Source organism: Mercenaria mercenaria, chromosome 1 (genome assembly GCF_021730395.1).
Source record: "Mercenaria mercenaria strain notata chromosome 1, MADL_Memer_1, whole genome shotgun sequence".
NCBI lineage: Eukaryota > Metazoa > Mollusca > Bivalvia > Venerida > Veneridae > Mercenaria > Mercenaria mercenaria.
In genome coordinates, this window is record NC_069361.1 from 18,627,646 (window position 1) to 18,641,010 (window position 13,365).

The 13,365-nt window shown below is 34.5% G+C and overlaps 1 protein-coding gene across 1 annotated transcript; it reads right to left on the reverse strand.

Moving 5' to 3' along the window:
* Positions 1–7,315: 7,315 nt before the first annotated feature.
* On the reverse strand, positions 7,316–10,942 carry LOC123545756 (serum amyloid A-3 protein-like). Its single transcript, XM_045332064.2, has 3 exons — positions 10,639–10,942; positions 8,696–8,806; positions 7,316–8,553 (listed from the first exon to the last, which is right to left on the reverse strand). Exons 1-3 carry the CDS (start codon positions 10,884–10,886, stop codon positions 8,403–8,405), a joined length of 510 nt encoding a protein of 169 aa, XP_045187999.1. The 5' UTR covers positions 10,887–10,942; the 3' UTR covers positions 7,316–8,402.
* Between the last annotated feature and the right edge of the window lie 2,423 nt (positions 10,943–13,365).

Here is a 13,365-nt window from a genome sequence, read left to right on the forward strand (position 1 = left end):
GGTTTAAAATAAGTGGTTGAAACTAGATGACTTGCTGTAAATACATACTGCATTGTCTTTCATGCGCGACGCGGTTTTAAGTATATTTAATTGTTCTTTTTTCTTCTTCTTAGAATACCACATTTGTCTTCCTTGTTGTACTATTTGTCATTGTTAAAGACAATTAGTCCATACGGACATTTGAAATAGGGATAGGACGATGCATTGTGTTTAAAAGCCGTTACTTCCAGTTAATGATCACGAATTTTTCGAAAGAAGAAATCCAAATTTAGTGGATTGTTCTCGATATATAAGAAGTATATTGAGGACCTTATTTGTATATTGCTTATACTGAATCTTAAGTATCATTTAAGGAAATTATCTACTGCGGGCCTAACAGTGAGCTGGTCGAATCTATTTTTTCTTGCATACCCCTTTGTATTAAAATCTAGTAACACTAATTGTACTGAATTCAGTAGCAAACCATGTATGACTTAAAGGTAAGATACATTTAAAGTCAAGCGAACGAATACAGCAAAAGAATGAGAAAGACACACATTAACACAAATTCGAATTGAAAAAAACAACCTTACCTTCTGACCCGACACTAGTTTGGATAATATTTATGTTATCCAAACCACACCGTTTTTTTTTTTTTTTTTTTGTCTAACTTTGGGCTCAGAGGTAATTATACGGGCTCTTTTATAGCCTACACGTTACAATGTCTTTCTCCTGGATGAAACAATTCATTCGGTGATCTTATCTGCTTCTTGACCCGACTTTGTAAATGCGATAATTAGAAAAAGACTTAAAAAATAACAACTGATTCCGTGACAGATAATTCTCGTATGCAACAAAAGCTCTTATTCTATTTACTTTCCACATACACCAGGTGAAGACAGGGATTTATATTTACGCGGGAATCTCCACACGTGTACACTCAACTTCCTACACCATCTGTTTGATTTACTGGAGCCGCTTGTCCTAGCTCTACAGTTAAAGGCTGTAAATCACATTTGAAACCATATATATTAATGACGTTTCACTTATGGATTTGTTCAAGGAACAAAAAGATCCAGTATATTGTTAGATCCCTATTAAAACGTACGTTAACTTGATTGTTTATAAAAAATTGTAATTACCCCTTTTTATAGGTACTTTTTAATGACGCTTCTATTATCATGATACATATACCTATTTCTAGTATTATATAAGTCAAAAGTGACTATTTTGCAAATTTTAAACAACTTTTACCGTGCCGTTTTTTATAAATTTTAATAACTTATGGTATCTCCTCAAGCTCAAGTAGAGACAAATTTCAAAGTGATAGCCACTATCCAAAACGTTTGCAGAAAACCCATTTTACCATTAATTTCAATAGAAGAAACATCAAACTATTGGTAAACAATTATAAAACACAAAATAAAAAGTCAATATCATTTTTTCTATGGTGCCTCAAGTAAACGGATTTAATGAGACAAAATTCATACTTAAACATTGAAAAAATAAGGTTGAATGATGTGTTTCTGTTTAAAATAACCTTAGGGAAGATGTAAAACCTACCTAAATTTCTTCCACAATATATAATCTAAGAGTGAAAGCAAAACAGAGAACTTTCACCGCGAGTAACTCAATATTTTTAAAGATGTGCAACTCTACCCCTTTTGTTTAAGTAGTAAATTCACTTTGAACACCAAGAAACCGCTTACAAGATTCATCTTTTTCCATTTTTGTACAAAAAATCAATAATAAGTCTTGAAGGAAGTAAAAACTTACTAGTAAAAAAGGAAAATAAGGGGAAAAAAATTTGGTCCCAGTAGGGCTTGAACCTACGCACCCATAAGAATTGCAGTAAAAGTAGGTTTATGGTAGGAATTGAATACTCTTCAAAAAGGAGGTTCTCTATTAGTGATCTAATACCTTAAACGCATAGAACGCATTCGTAAGTGAAGTAAATGCATTGTCGCCTTATCCAAAAACATATGAACATGCGGGATTTAACAATCCATGCAAGGTTTTTGAGTCTTAATTTTCGCATGTCTTTCTTAAATCTCGTATAGGGAAATTAAAATTCCGCTTAAATAATGATACATAGTTGCGAGAATTAATAAAACCTCGCATTGTCACATTGTCGCACTGTCGCTTGGGATAAAATTTCTAGACAATTGATTGATATAATTGTTCCTGGGTATTATGTATCAATACACCGAGACAAATTTCTAGGTTAGATGGTATTAAATGCCTCCGCTACTGTTTTCCATGTAAAAATAACAATTTATAGCATATTTTTATCAGCATTTCTAGTCTTTTACTTCCTGTGAGACTACCCTTGTCTTGAAGGTCTGTCTTGAGGCAATCAAAAATTACCAAAAATATGAGGTTGACCATAATGCAGTGAAACCATGGTCACGTGACTGAGACACGTGATGAAAACGCTGATATTGTAGACATCAGGAAATACATACATTGACTTTCATTTTACCAGACAGCTTCCACTCAACTTTTGAAGCATATAACGTAGCTTAAAATCATCCGCAGATATTCCTCTTTACATTCAAGCATCAATAAAGCTTACATTTGGCATGAAAATGGCCTTTACTAGGCGGGAAAATTGCACAATATATTGATATGGACTACATTCGAGTTGACCATATCCGGCGAATTGCTACCTTCATGCCTTCTAATGAGGTATGACGGTAGTAATGCGCCGGTATTCCTCCGTGGTCCGCTCGAATTAGTCCCTGACACTATATAGTTCAAACATTTTTTGGGGTAAAAAAGGCATTTTAATGCTAGGTATTGCATTTATTTTCAATTTAATCAGTAATAATATCCTTTTAGAGTATTTTAGAAGAGGTCAGATATATGGAAGATGGTTATATGTAGTTTTGTGATGTTGCTTAGTGACAGCTGAGGATGCTGGGAATGTTTGCGGAAGAATACATTGTTTACAGTAGTGATGTCATTCAAAGTTAGCCGGTGCTCTTGCATTATGGTCGACATATTGTTTTTTTCTGTGCTTCAATAGGATTTGGATTATTTTATACAAGGAACATGGTCTGGCAACAAGTGAAAGAAAGGAAAAGAAAATAAAACACTGTAGACTTTGACAATTTAATATGACTCAAAGAAGAAATGTTTTTAATACCGTCATACCATGACAGTCCCTGTCCTTTTTAACGGTGTAACAGAAATTTTCATCCACGGTGCTATAGTAAGAAATAACCCATAACACCGGGCGACAATGCGACTATGTATCATTATTTAAGGTATAGGTCCATGTTTCGGAGAAAAAAGTTCGAACGTCATCAACTCATAGAAAGAAAGCATTGTTTTACATGAAAATTCAACAGCGTATAAAACATTTATATTATTATACAAAACCATTGTCAATTTACTCATATATATATTGAATTCCGGAAAGGGACTGCATGAAGGGGCCACACTTCTGGACAGTTCAGCGCCTTTAAAAACTCACCATTGTTTAAAAGCTGTTACATGTCTTCGATTTGATGCATTTGCAACATCGTGCGAGTGTTTAAACTTTACATAACTATGTAAAACATCGTTTTTGACAATTGTTTACATTTATTTCTTTACAAATGGCATTCTTATTTAAAGGGGGACAACTCATTTAGAATATTTTAAGTATCCAACTCTGTGGGACAGAACAGTAAAACATGTATTGGACTGATAAGTTGTGTGTCAAGATGCTGTTCGTTTACTAAAAAAATCTGTTGTTTTGTGATATACTGCTAAACCTTAAGCGGACTTTTAATTTCTCAATGCGAGCTGTAATAATTTCTTTATTTTGTGACAGAGTGGTTCGCTGATTTCGGATCACATGGCCCTTACAAATGCGGGTACTAAACCCCGACCCGGGTGCAATAATTCATCATGTGAGGAAGCCATCCAGCTGGGATGATTCTACAAAGGCACCTGTACATGTATGAATAAATGTTCGGAATGGATAAATAGATAGACTCTTTATTCCTCCAATACTGAAGAGCTGAACATATATACAATAATATACATGTCAAATAGAAAATCCTATATATTTTCAAATTGCTAATAAAAAAAACACATGTTTACGCGATGTGACATAAGATGATCTATATCACATTCACTTTAAAGCATCATTAAAAGTTAACTAGCACAGGAGGTCAACGGGCACAGTGTCACTCACCGATATCGTCAGTTAAGTGAAGAAATTCTATACACACTCACTTTGGCAAAAAATATATTTGAGAAACACAATACAGCTTTGCCCCAGCAGTCACCTTACCTTGTATGAAAACAAGCATATTTTTATCAAAACTGATGTAAGAGAATAACATGTGAAATACCAATCTAATGTTTGTATTGCAAATACATTTTATCAATGATTACCGTTACCTTATTCATGCAGTATCATACGTTTCATGAATTTGGTAATACTGTAATACTTAAGGCAGTATTGATTGCTATCTATAGCGAGATTTGATTGTGTTAGTCTGACTTTAAAATCAACAAAATCGTATGAATTTATACTACCATAATTATGAACTATTCCGAAACTCAAACAGAGCTATATTAAATGATTTTGCTCGCATGAAGTATTGGCATAGATACATTAATAATAAATCGAGCTAAACTAATAAATAGACCTTTCTAACGTAAACGTAAATCGGAAACGGAATACTGAATTCGTAAATATTATTTTCAAATAATGGTCTAAGGGAGATACTATTGCATTACTATTGGATGAAATTGTCTCCCCTAGACCACAAATTAGCCAAAAATTTTACGAATTCAGTATTCCGTTTCGTAATTACGTTTACGTTAGAAAGGTCTAATACACTGATGTAAAATGAAAAGTAATATTAACTGTATAATGCATGTTTCAGAAAGTTTTCTTCGTTGACAGATGAAGAAAGTTTCTTCTGTTGATACTTTAAAGTCAAAATCATTAATATACTTGATAGTTATTTGTTTCTATTTAAAGTAGATTGGTATAATAGAAAAATGGTGAAATGGTAATGTAACAAGTCCTGACTAATTTCTCCATTAGTATTGTGTTAACACTACATTTTTATTCAATACAGTTTACATATTAATCAATTCATTGATTACGTTTGTTTTTACCAAATTTAAAATGGTGACACATTAAAATGTCTTTTACTGAGAAATGACTTGCTCACCAACTGACATTTGCAAAAACAGTTTCAAAAACTAAATAATCGAATTAAACTAGAACTTTTTAAACTACAACTGAACTCGGAGACTCCGTGGACGATGGTTAAGGTCGCTGACTTGCCCCTCACCGATGTGGGTTCGAGCCTCATTCGGGGCGTTTAATTCTTAATGCTAGGAAGCCATCCATCTGGCTTACGGAAGTGTCGGTGGTTCTGCCCAAGTGTCAGCTCGTGATAAAATGCACGAAGGGGCACCTAGGGTATTCCTCAACCATCAAGGCTGGAAAGTCATCATATGACCTATAATCATTGCGACGTTAAACCCAAGAAAAACCAAAAAAAGAAATCATAGTGTACATTTTGTAATTTATGAGAACAATGGTTGCAGCAGACAAACCAAACAGCGATATGATAGAAAACAGTATTCTGTTCCACAGCCAGAAAGATTTCAGAAACTATACTTTAGGAAATTCCCTATCAGGGTAGGAGGGGAGGTGGGGGAGGGGTCGGGGTTATTACTACCTACTTGCATATCTAATGAATTTCATGAAATCTTTTGTAAACACTATAGCTCTTTTAATCAAATCACCTCTTAATCAAACTTTTGTTAAAGCAACTCTATATATTGGTTTGGCGTCCTGGATAGGAAAATGCACCAGTAACATTTATCCTATATAAAGCGCTAAATGAACACAAATATGAGTAAATGATCAATTTTATTTTTCAAAGAAATCAGTTACTTGACCAAAATCTGGTTAACCGACGACAAATCTTAAGATACAACAATTTATCAATCCATAACTTTGACTATTCATGTCCAATTTTCTTCTGTCCTGACGAATAAAGATAAAATATCATTATGTGGAAACACAATGGTGAACAAGTAATTCAAGTTTCTTTGATCCCATTTATTAGACCAAGACAAAAATATCAGAATTTATTCTTTTTAGGAATATTACCAGTAAAGTTCACTGAAGAAATTTTCGTAGCATTTGGTATTTTTTTTTCCATATAAGACGAGCGGTTATTTTATGATCTGCTGACGATTTTTGCTAGTGTTTCCTTTATTAAGCAATTCACCCTAAAGACAGTCATAATAGTTCTCATACGTTAGTATAGCCTAAACATCTTTAAGACATGTTTGAAAATTATGATTATCGAACAATAATTTTGCTATATGGAGACAAAGATCCGAAAGGAACAGCCGAGAACGCACGGTTTCAAAAGAAACCCCTACGACAATAACTGTTTAGGTATACACATGATAGACATGCATACACAAATTCATATAGACGGTCAAATATATTGTCAACGTAGAAGAAACAAACATATGTTCTATATAGGTGTAATCTATATATGCCTGAACCTACGGATTAACGCATGCACGTGTAGGAAGGTATACATGCACGTATATATACAGCTGCACACATATATTAGTGTGTTCTTGCATATACGCGTGCTCTTTTTAAACATTTACAAGTGCACCGGTGAAATGCAGCTGGCATACGGAAGGTCGGTTCTACTCAGGTAAACGTCCATGCCTAAAACAATGTTCGGGGGACACTTGGGGTCTTCATCTACCATCAAAAGCTGGAAAAGTTGACATGTAGGTTAGACTCTAAAATTCCACATCTCGGTCGTTATTTCTTTTTAGTTTTCGTCACATCGACGATTTCGGTCACGCTTGCAACTTTTCATGATCCAAATCATCAACATTTAAAGTCTAAAGCTTAGACTTTAAGGTGCTAAATTTTATTTTTTGCTATCATTTTTGATATAGCACAGACAGTAAGGACATTTTGCAGGATTATTACTTCTGTAGTGCTCTACAGAGAGATATACAAAATTTCATTTATATTTTTGCTATAAACAAGGTAACGATAACTTGAAAATTAGCAAAAAAAGTAATAATAACTTAAAAAGTAACAACTTTAAGCCAAGTTTAATACCTTAAACGTTGATAAATACGGGTCCAGTACGATCTTTGAGGAAGACTCTTAAGGACCCTTCCCTGATATTTTTTCAAGTATGGGCGAACTAAGGCTACCTCAGTTCGACTAGATGGTTTCCACACTTGGCTTATTGGGCTCGTGGCAGTTTTGGTTGCAAGTGATCCTGTCAATCATACCTTTTGTGGTCATCATAAAATATAAACACGAACATAGATTTATGCTTTAATAGTCATGAAAAATATTGTTAGATACAGTGCTGTCATTTAACAATTATACTCAATTACAGTAAAAAGGTAGATAAAAAATACAAGCTTTACTAGGCAATATCATATTTATACCAAAATTCGAAATGCATACGAAACAGTAAGTAAAATAGACAGGACAGTAATTCTTCTTGTGATGTTACTGGAATTTCATGTCCAGGTGTTTTCAAGCAAGGATTTTATTAACTTTGTTGTTTTTACTCTTTTTACTCTCCCTAAGACTGTAAAAATCATATTTGTGTTTTTCTATCTGATCAGGCACAGAATTTAGGTATGGTTTCCCTCCACATATATAACTGCATATGCACTTCGTCTCTGTATGACGTAAACATGTCCTTGTCTGGTTAATAAATTTCGTATTTTTATTTCCACAATTTCTTAAACAGAGACAGACGATTCAAAGAAATAAATATGGTATAACAAGAATGTGGAAAAATGCTGTTCTTGCAAACTATACATATTATAAAAATTATTAATGTGAAGACATTAGTAAAAGCTGGGATACATTATAGCGGTATATTTACGCTTACCTCCTTTGTACCTTTCGATTGTATGCTTTTAAAGTCATATATTGTTCTAACTAATCTTTTGATATGAAGAGAAATCTTACCCCATCAAAATTACTAGATAAAATATACAATTTAGAAATAGTTGGGTCATTTCAGTTAGATTAAGTTATAGGCAAAAATAAATGAACATAGAATAAGTACTGACAATAGAAAGTACAAACGACTCTAACTTCACCTTTGTTTCACTGACTGTAAGCATGTGTTAGTCTGTGTCAGAAGTAATTTGATCAATTATGTTTACTTCTCATTGCTTCGAAATTGATAAAAAAACAATCTTTTTTTGTAAAAGATAACAAGGAATGTATCACCCTTTCGCCAAGGAGCGTGTATGGCAGAATCATATTCATTGTTAGTTTACGTACAAGCATTTTTATTTTTTTATTTATTTTTTTTTTTTTTTTTTTTTTTTGTTAGATGCATATCTATTTAGTCTGTAACATGATTTTCATTTGCAACATTCATCAACTACTTCTTTTTGTATTTATCAGGCAGTCCCTCTGGTCTGTATTTATTTGGATCTCCGCCTTTTCGGCCCCACTCATTCGCCTCCTGGTCCGCAGCAATTTCATCACTTGAGTCCCCTTTGAACTTCTTGTCCGTCCACTCGCGAAGATCGCTGAAATAATAAATTGTCAATTAATGATTTTTGTTTACTTTTAACAACTATAAACACCACGTCTTTCATGTGTGAAAGGAAAAGAAACGGTTGTGCTATATTACTCAAAATGACGAGTTATCGTGGAAGAGTGCCATTTTACCTGATGATTTCGGCTGCTTTCTTGCCTCCTGGTCCACGATTAGCTGCGTCATAGTTCCCACGAGCATGAAAGTATTTGTCGGAATTCTTATAGTTTGCTTCTCGCATGTCACTGGAATAGTAAAGTTATGTTAAGCTGTTTCAATTTATCTTATCTCACAAGTGGTTCATGCAAAGGGAAATGAAGAGTTATTGGTATCGCACAGTGATAAGGCGCTTTGGGATGTAAAAAAAAAAAAAAAAAAACAGTAGCATAAATTAAGGTCAATACACAACGTTTACGCTGCAAATAGTAAATCCTCGTTGGCCGAGCGGAATTGGTATCCTGGTCTTATACTTCTTCGTCGGGAGTTCGATTCCCGTACCCGTAAAAAGTATTTTGAAAACTATTTAATTTCTTTTTTTTTATACGATTCAACGATAACAATAAAAGTCTGTTAATCTAGTTTTTACTTGTTCACTAACTTATATATGTCATTGTTAACACGTTATCATGTTTAAATAAGCCTCATCTTTAAAATGATCTAATGTTTTTTAGGCTTTCGTGAATATATTAGAAGTCAGAGAAAAACAAACTTACACAAAGTATATAAATTAAATGCAAAATAAAAAAAAATGACGGATGCAAGGTTCGAACTATCAAAACTATCACTACAAAATGATTACATGCCTATCCACTCAACCTAAGTACTGCGCCATCAAGCCAACTATTGATCTTACTTTTAATATTTTTCCTTTACATTTTATTTACATGTTGCTATAAATAAAAACGCCATAATACTGTGCGGTATATAGTGTTTTCTATTTTGTATTATGGCGACCCTGCTGGAAAACGTTCATGGTAATATTTTGATTCCGTTCTTTGAAAGGTAAATGAACCAGAATCACAAGACGAATTTCACGTTAATGTTAAACGAAACGATTCAGTTTTGCAAACGATTTATGCTAGCTTACACGCATATTAGTTTCGTGTTACAGAATCCACACAATCGGAGAAATGTTTGTACCTTTGAGTTAATTGTAGTAGGCAATAACGAGTCCCTCGGTTTTCTGTAGATATTATTACATGAAACAAACATGCGTTATCTCTACCTAGGAATTTAATTGTTTTAGTAGTAAGAAGGAACTGTTCTAACACTAAGGAAAATTTAAGCCATTTTGGAGCTTATCTAAATTTCAATTTTAATATTTGCTGTTTGATTTTAATAACAACGCATAAAAGTAACATGTAAATCGAAAAATATAGTAACATTTAAAAAAATATCAACCTATTTCATTTACCTTATTGCTCTTACTCAGGCATAATGATATATTCCTATAAAAATCCAATACATTCTTTTTCATTCATGAGTATTTTTAAATTAAGGCTCTATGATGTAATTACTTCTTAAGTTTTCGCAAAGGCTCTACACATTATCTATTAAAATGGCTTGCCGGTCTATAATCAAAACTATTGCCCTGGTCTAAGCGATCAAGGGTAAATAATTTTGCCTTTTAATTATCAAAGTTTATTTTTAAATGTTTGACGTATTAGCTCAGTAAACATGTTTAATACAGACTAGTCATACAGCACAAACTATCGACCGGCGCCAATTTATATAAGGATTATTTTCACTCTCGGTAAGTTTCTATATTTCAAGTAACTGAAGTTTTAATTCCCCTTACAAGTTTGCACAGATACTTTCTTTAATATATTCAGCAAGAAATGGTCGCATAAATACCTTTTATATAATGATATTATTCTTGTTTATTATTCTATTTTAAACCGATCGATTATACTTTCGGAGAGTTAACATCTCATTTGGCACAGGACTACTTTTCAGTAAAAAAACTCTTATATAGCATAGCGTTTGTGTTCGAAATACTATCACTTTAAATTTTAAAATTATAGAAAAATGATCTTACAGGTGACATGAAAATTCGGAAAAAGTTACGTAGGCCTACCTGTAGGCTTTCGCCATATCCTTTGTCCCTCCCGCGAAGTCCTTAGCATAATTCCACGTTCTACTTAGCCATCCACCACTGTTGCTACTGCTGCTTCCACCACCGCTACTACTGCTGCTTCCACCACTGCTCGAGCTGCTGCTTGTGCGACTGCTGCTTCCGCTTCTACTTCCCCACCAGGCTTCTGTTGTACTTGTAATCAATACAAAAATTACAAGTACTGCCAAAAGTCGAATCGTCAGCTCCATCTTTCCGTGAGAAGTAGTCAGAAACTGAAGTATCCTGAACTATCAGCTAGCTTTTATTTATACTAACACGATGACTATTTTTAAAATGACTTTTCCTCGTTGCTGCAAAAAAATCATCTCACAAATGATTGATATATGTGTACTTGATTGTACATTGAACTGAATCGGTGTACAATGGATTTTTAAAAGCTTATTTAAAATACAGACACTTGCATTTTTGTTTTGTTTTGATCAATCTGCCTCATCTTTTCTCTTGCCTCTGGAAGTAAAAACAAACAAAGCAAATGCTTTAGTGTTCGGTGCAAATCAAAGAGAATTAAGTATGCTTAATACAAATTTTATTTGTGGAAATGCTTAAACACAGAAAATTGTTTTTGTCTGCATGTGTCCCCGAATCAGCTATACAGTCAAAGATACTTAAATACTGTATCTGTCATGATAGTTCAAACCGTATTACTGCAGCATAATGTGAAGGACAACTAGTAGACATGCGTCATCCAACCCTACTCTACCCTACCCCCACACACAAACTCACAGCCACGACACCCAAAATAATAATAACCCGAGAACAAACAGAAATTGCTGCAAAGATACGAGAACAAATAGAAATTGCTTGTAAAGGTAGGTTTATATATATAAACTGTTATATGAATTAATGATATCAACTTTTTGCATTAGTGTGTATAGAAAATAAACTTCAAAATTATTGTGTTATTCGATTTTTTTACATTGTGTGAAGTTCTGTTTAAAGCGAGTTACACCTTTCACCTTTTTATTTCCGCTTTATGAGAGTTGTTGATGCGCCATGTTGAGTAGATTTGTGCAAGAGAGCAGCCCTGAAACATCAGGAATATCGTAAAATTTCGCTGCTGAAGATAAAGGCCAGCAATTTGTATAGGGGAAGTATAATGTCATTTTGGGAAGTAATTACTTTAAAGTAAACCCTGGAAAAAATACCAAGGACCCTTCTAGGGCTCGAACCCCGGACCTCGTGATCCGTAGGCGGACACCCTAACCATGTCGCCAAAGAGTTAACCCAACAACAAAGCTGTTGGGAGTGGCTTGTAAACCTTCTATCACTACACTTCTCCCCCTTAACTTTTCAGAGCTCACCGGCTCTCCAGAATGCCACTCCATGCCCACCGCTTGAGTACGTCAAACACTTTTGACACCATTAAGATCAACCCTGCGGAAGAAAACATCAAAGACTCTTCCGGGGCTCGAACCCTGGACCTTATGATCCGTAGGCGGACACTCTAACCACGTCGCTAAAGGGTTAACTCAACAGGACTGTTAGTAACATACAAACGTACTATCACTACAATGTTTGTTTGTTTGTTTGTTTGTTTAAGGGTGAAACGCCGTTTTTCAACAGTATTTCAGTCATGTAACGGCGGGCAGTTAACCTAACCAGTGTTCCTGGATTCTGTATCAGTACAAACCTGTTCTCCTCAAGTAACAGCCAACTTCCCCACATGAATAAAAAATTATCAGAGGTGGAGGACGAATGATTTCAGACACAATGTCTTTTATCAAATCGTCACGGAGAACATACGCCCCGCCCGGGGATCGCACTCGCAACCTCGCGATCCAACGCTCTCCCTACTGAGCTAAGCGGACGGGCTACATCACTACAATGTAATTATGTGGATAAGTGAGTTTTTATTGAAGGCGACTTAAAAATCGTTCGACTTGTTAATGCAAAACTGCCAATATTAGTAATGCGAAAGGAATTTTATCGTTCATAGTGTGACAGGTTTTGAGCGGTCGAAAATCGACAATATCTTTAACGAGACATTGTTTAGTTCATGAAAGTTTGCTATCTCTGTATCTCTTTTACAGACGTTTATGAGGAAGTGGTGCGCAATGGCTGAGATAAAACAAACAATATATAATGTCGTTTCCGTCTGCATTATTATATTTTTTTCTGCTTTTTTAGATTGTTTCTGTTTTAACGACAGCATTTCTTACATGCTAAGTAGTCTTTTTAAAATGAAGAATGCACTACGTTAAAAGCCATTATAGCCCAGGCTGACACTTTTGTGCATGTAAGATCAGAATACTTAGGAATTTGAAGTTCACATTTGGTCCAACTGAAATAGATTGTTGAATGTCAAGGCCAAATTGATCTGCATCATGTTCGACTTTGGTAAGTTTCAGGCAACTCTCTCATACCGCTCTGTTTCAAACCTCAGTCGTGCCATACCACACCTAAACTGTGCTACATGTGGGCTATGCTAGTTTTAGTTTGGTATATGGTTCAAACATGTTAAAATGTTTATAATATATTGTATCGTATTTAATGTGTATCTAGGTTATAAGGCTCAAAACATTTCACTGGGTCAAAACATAGAAAACGTTGTTAACACTGCAGATGCCATATTTTGTAGCTGATGTTCTTAAAACCTGGGATGAAATGTAGAGCAGGCGAGCGGTGATCTGGTGGTTAAGGTATCGGCCGCTCAACCAGGGGTTCGTG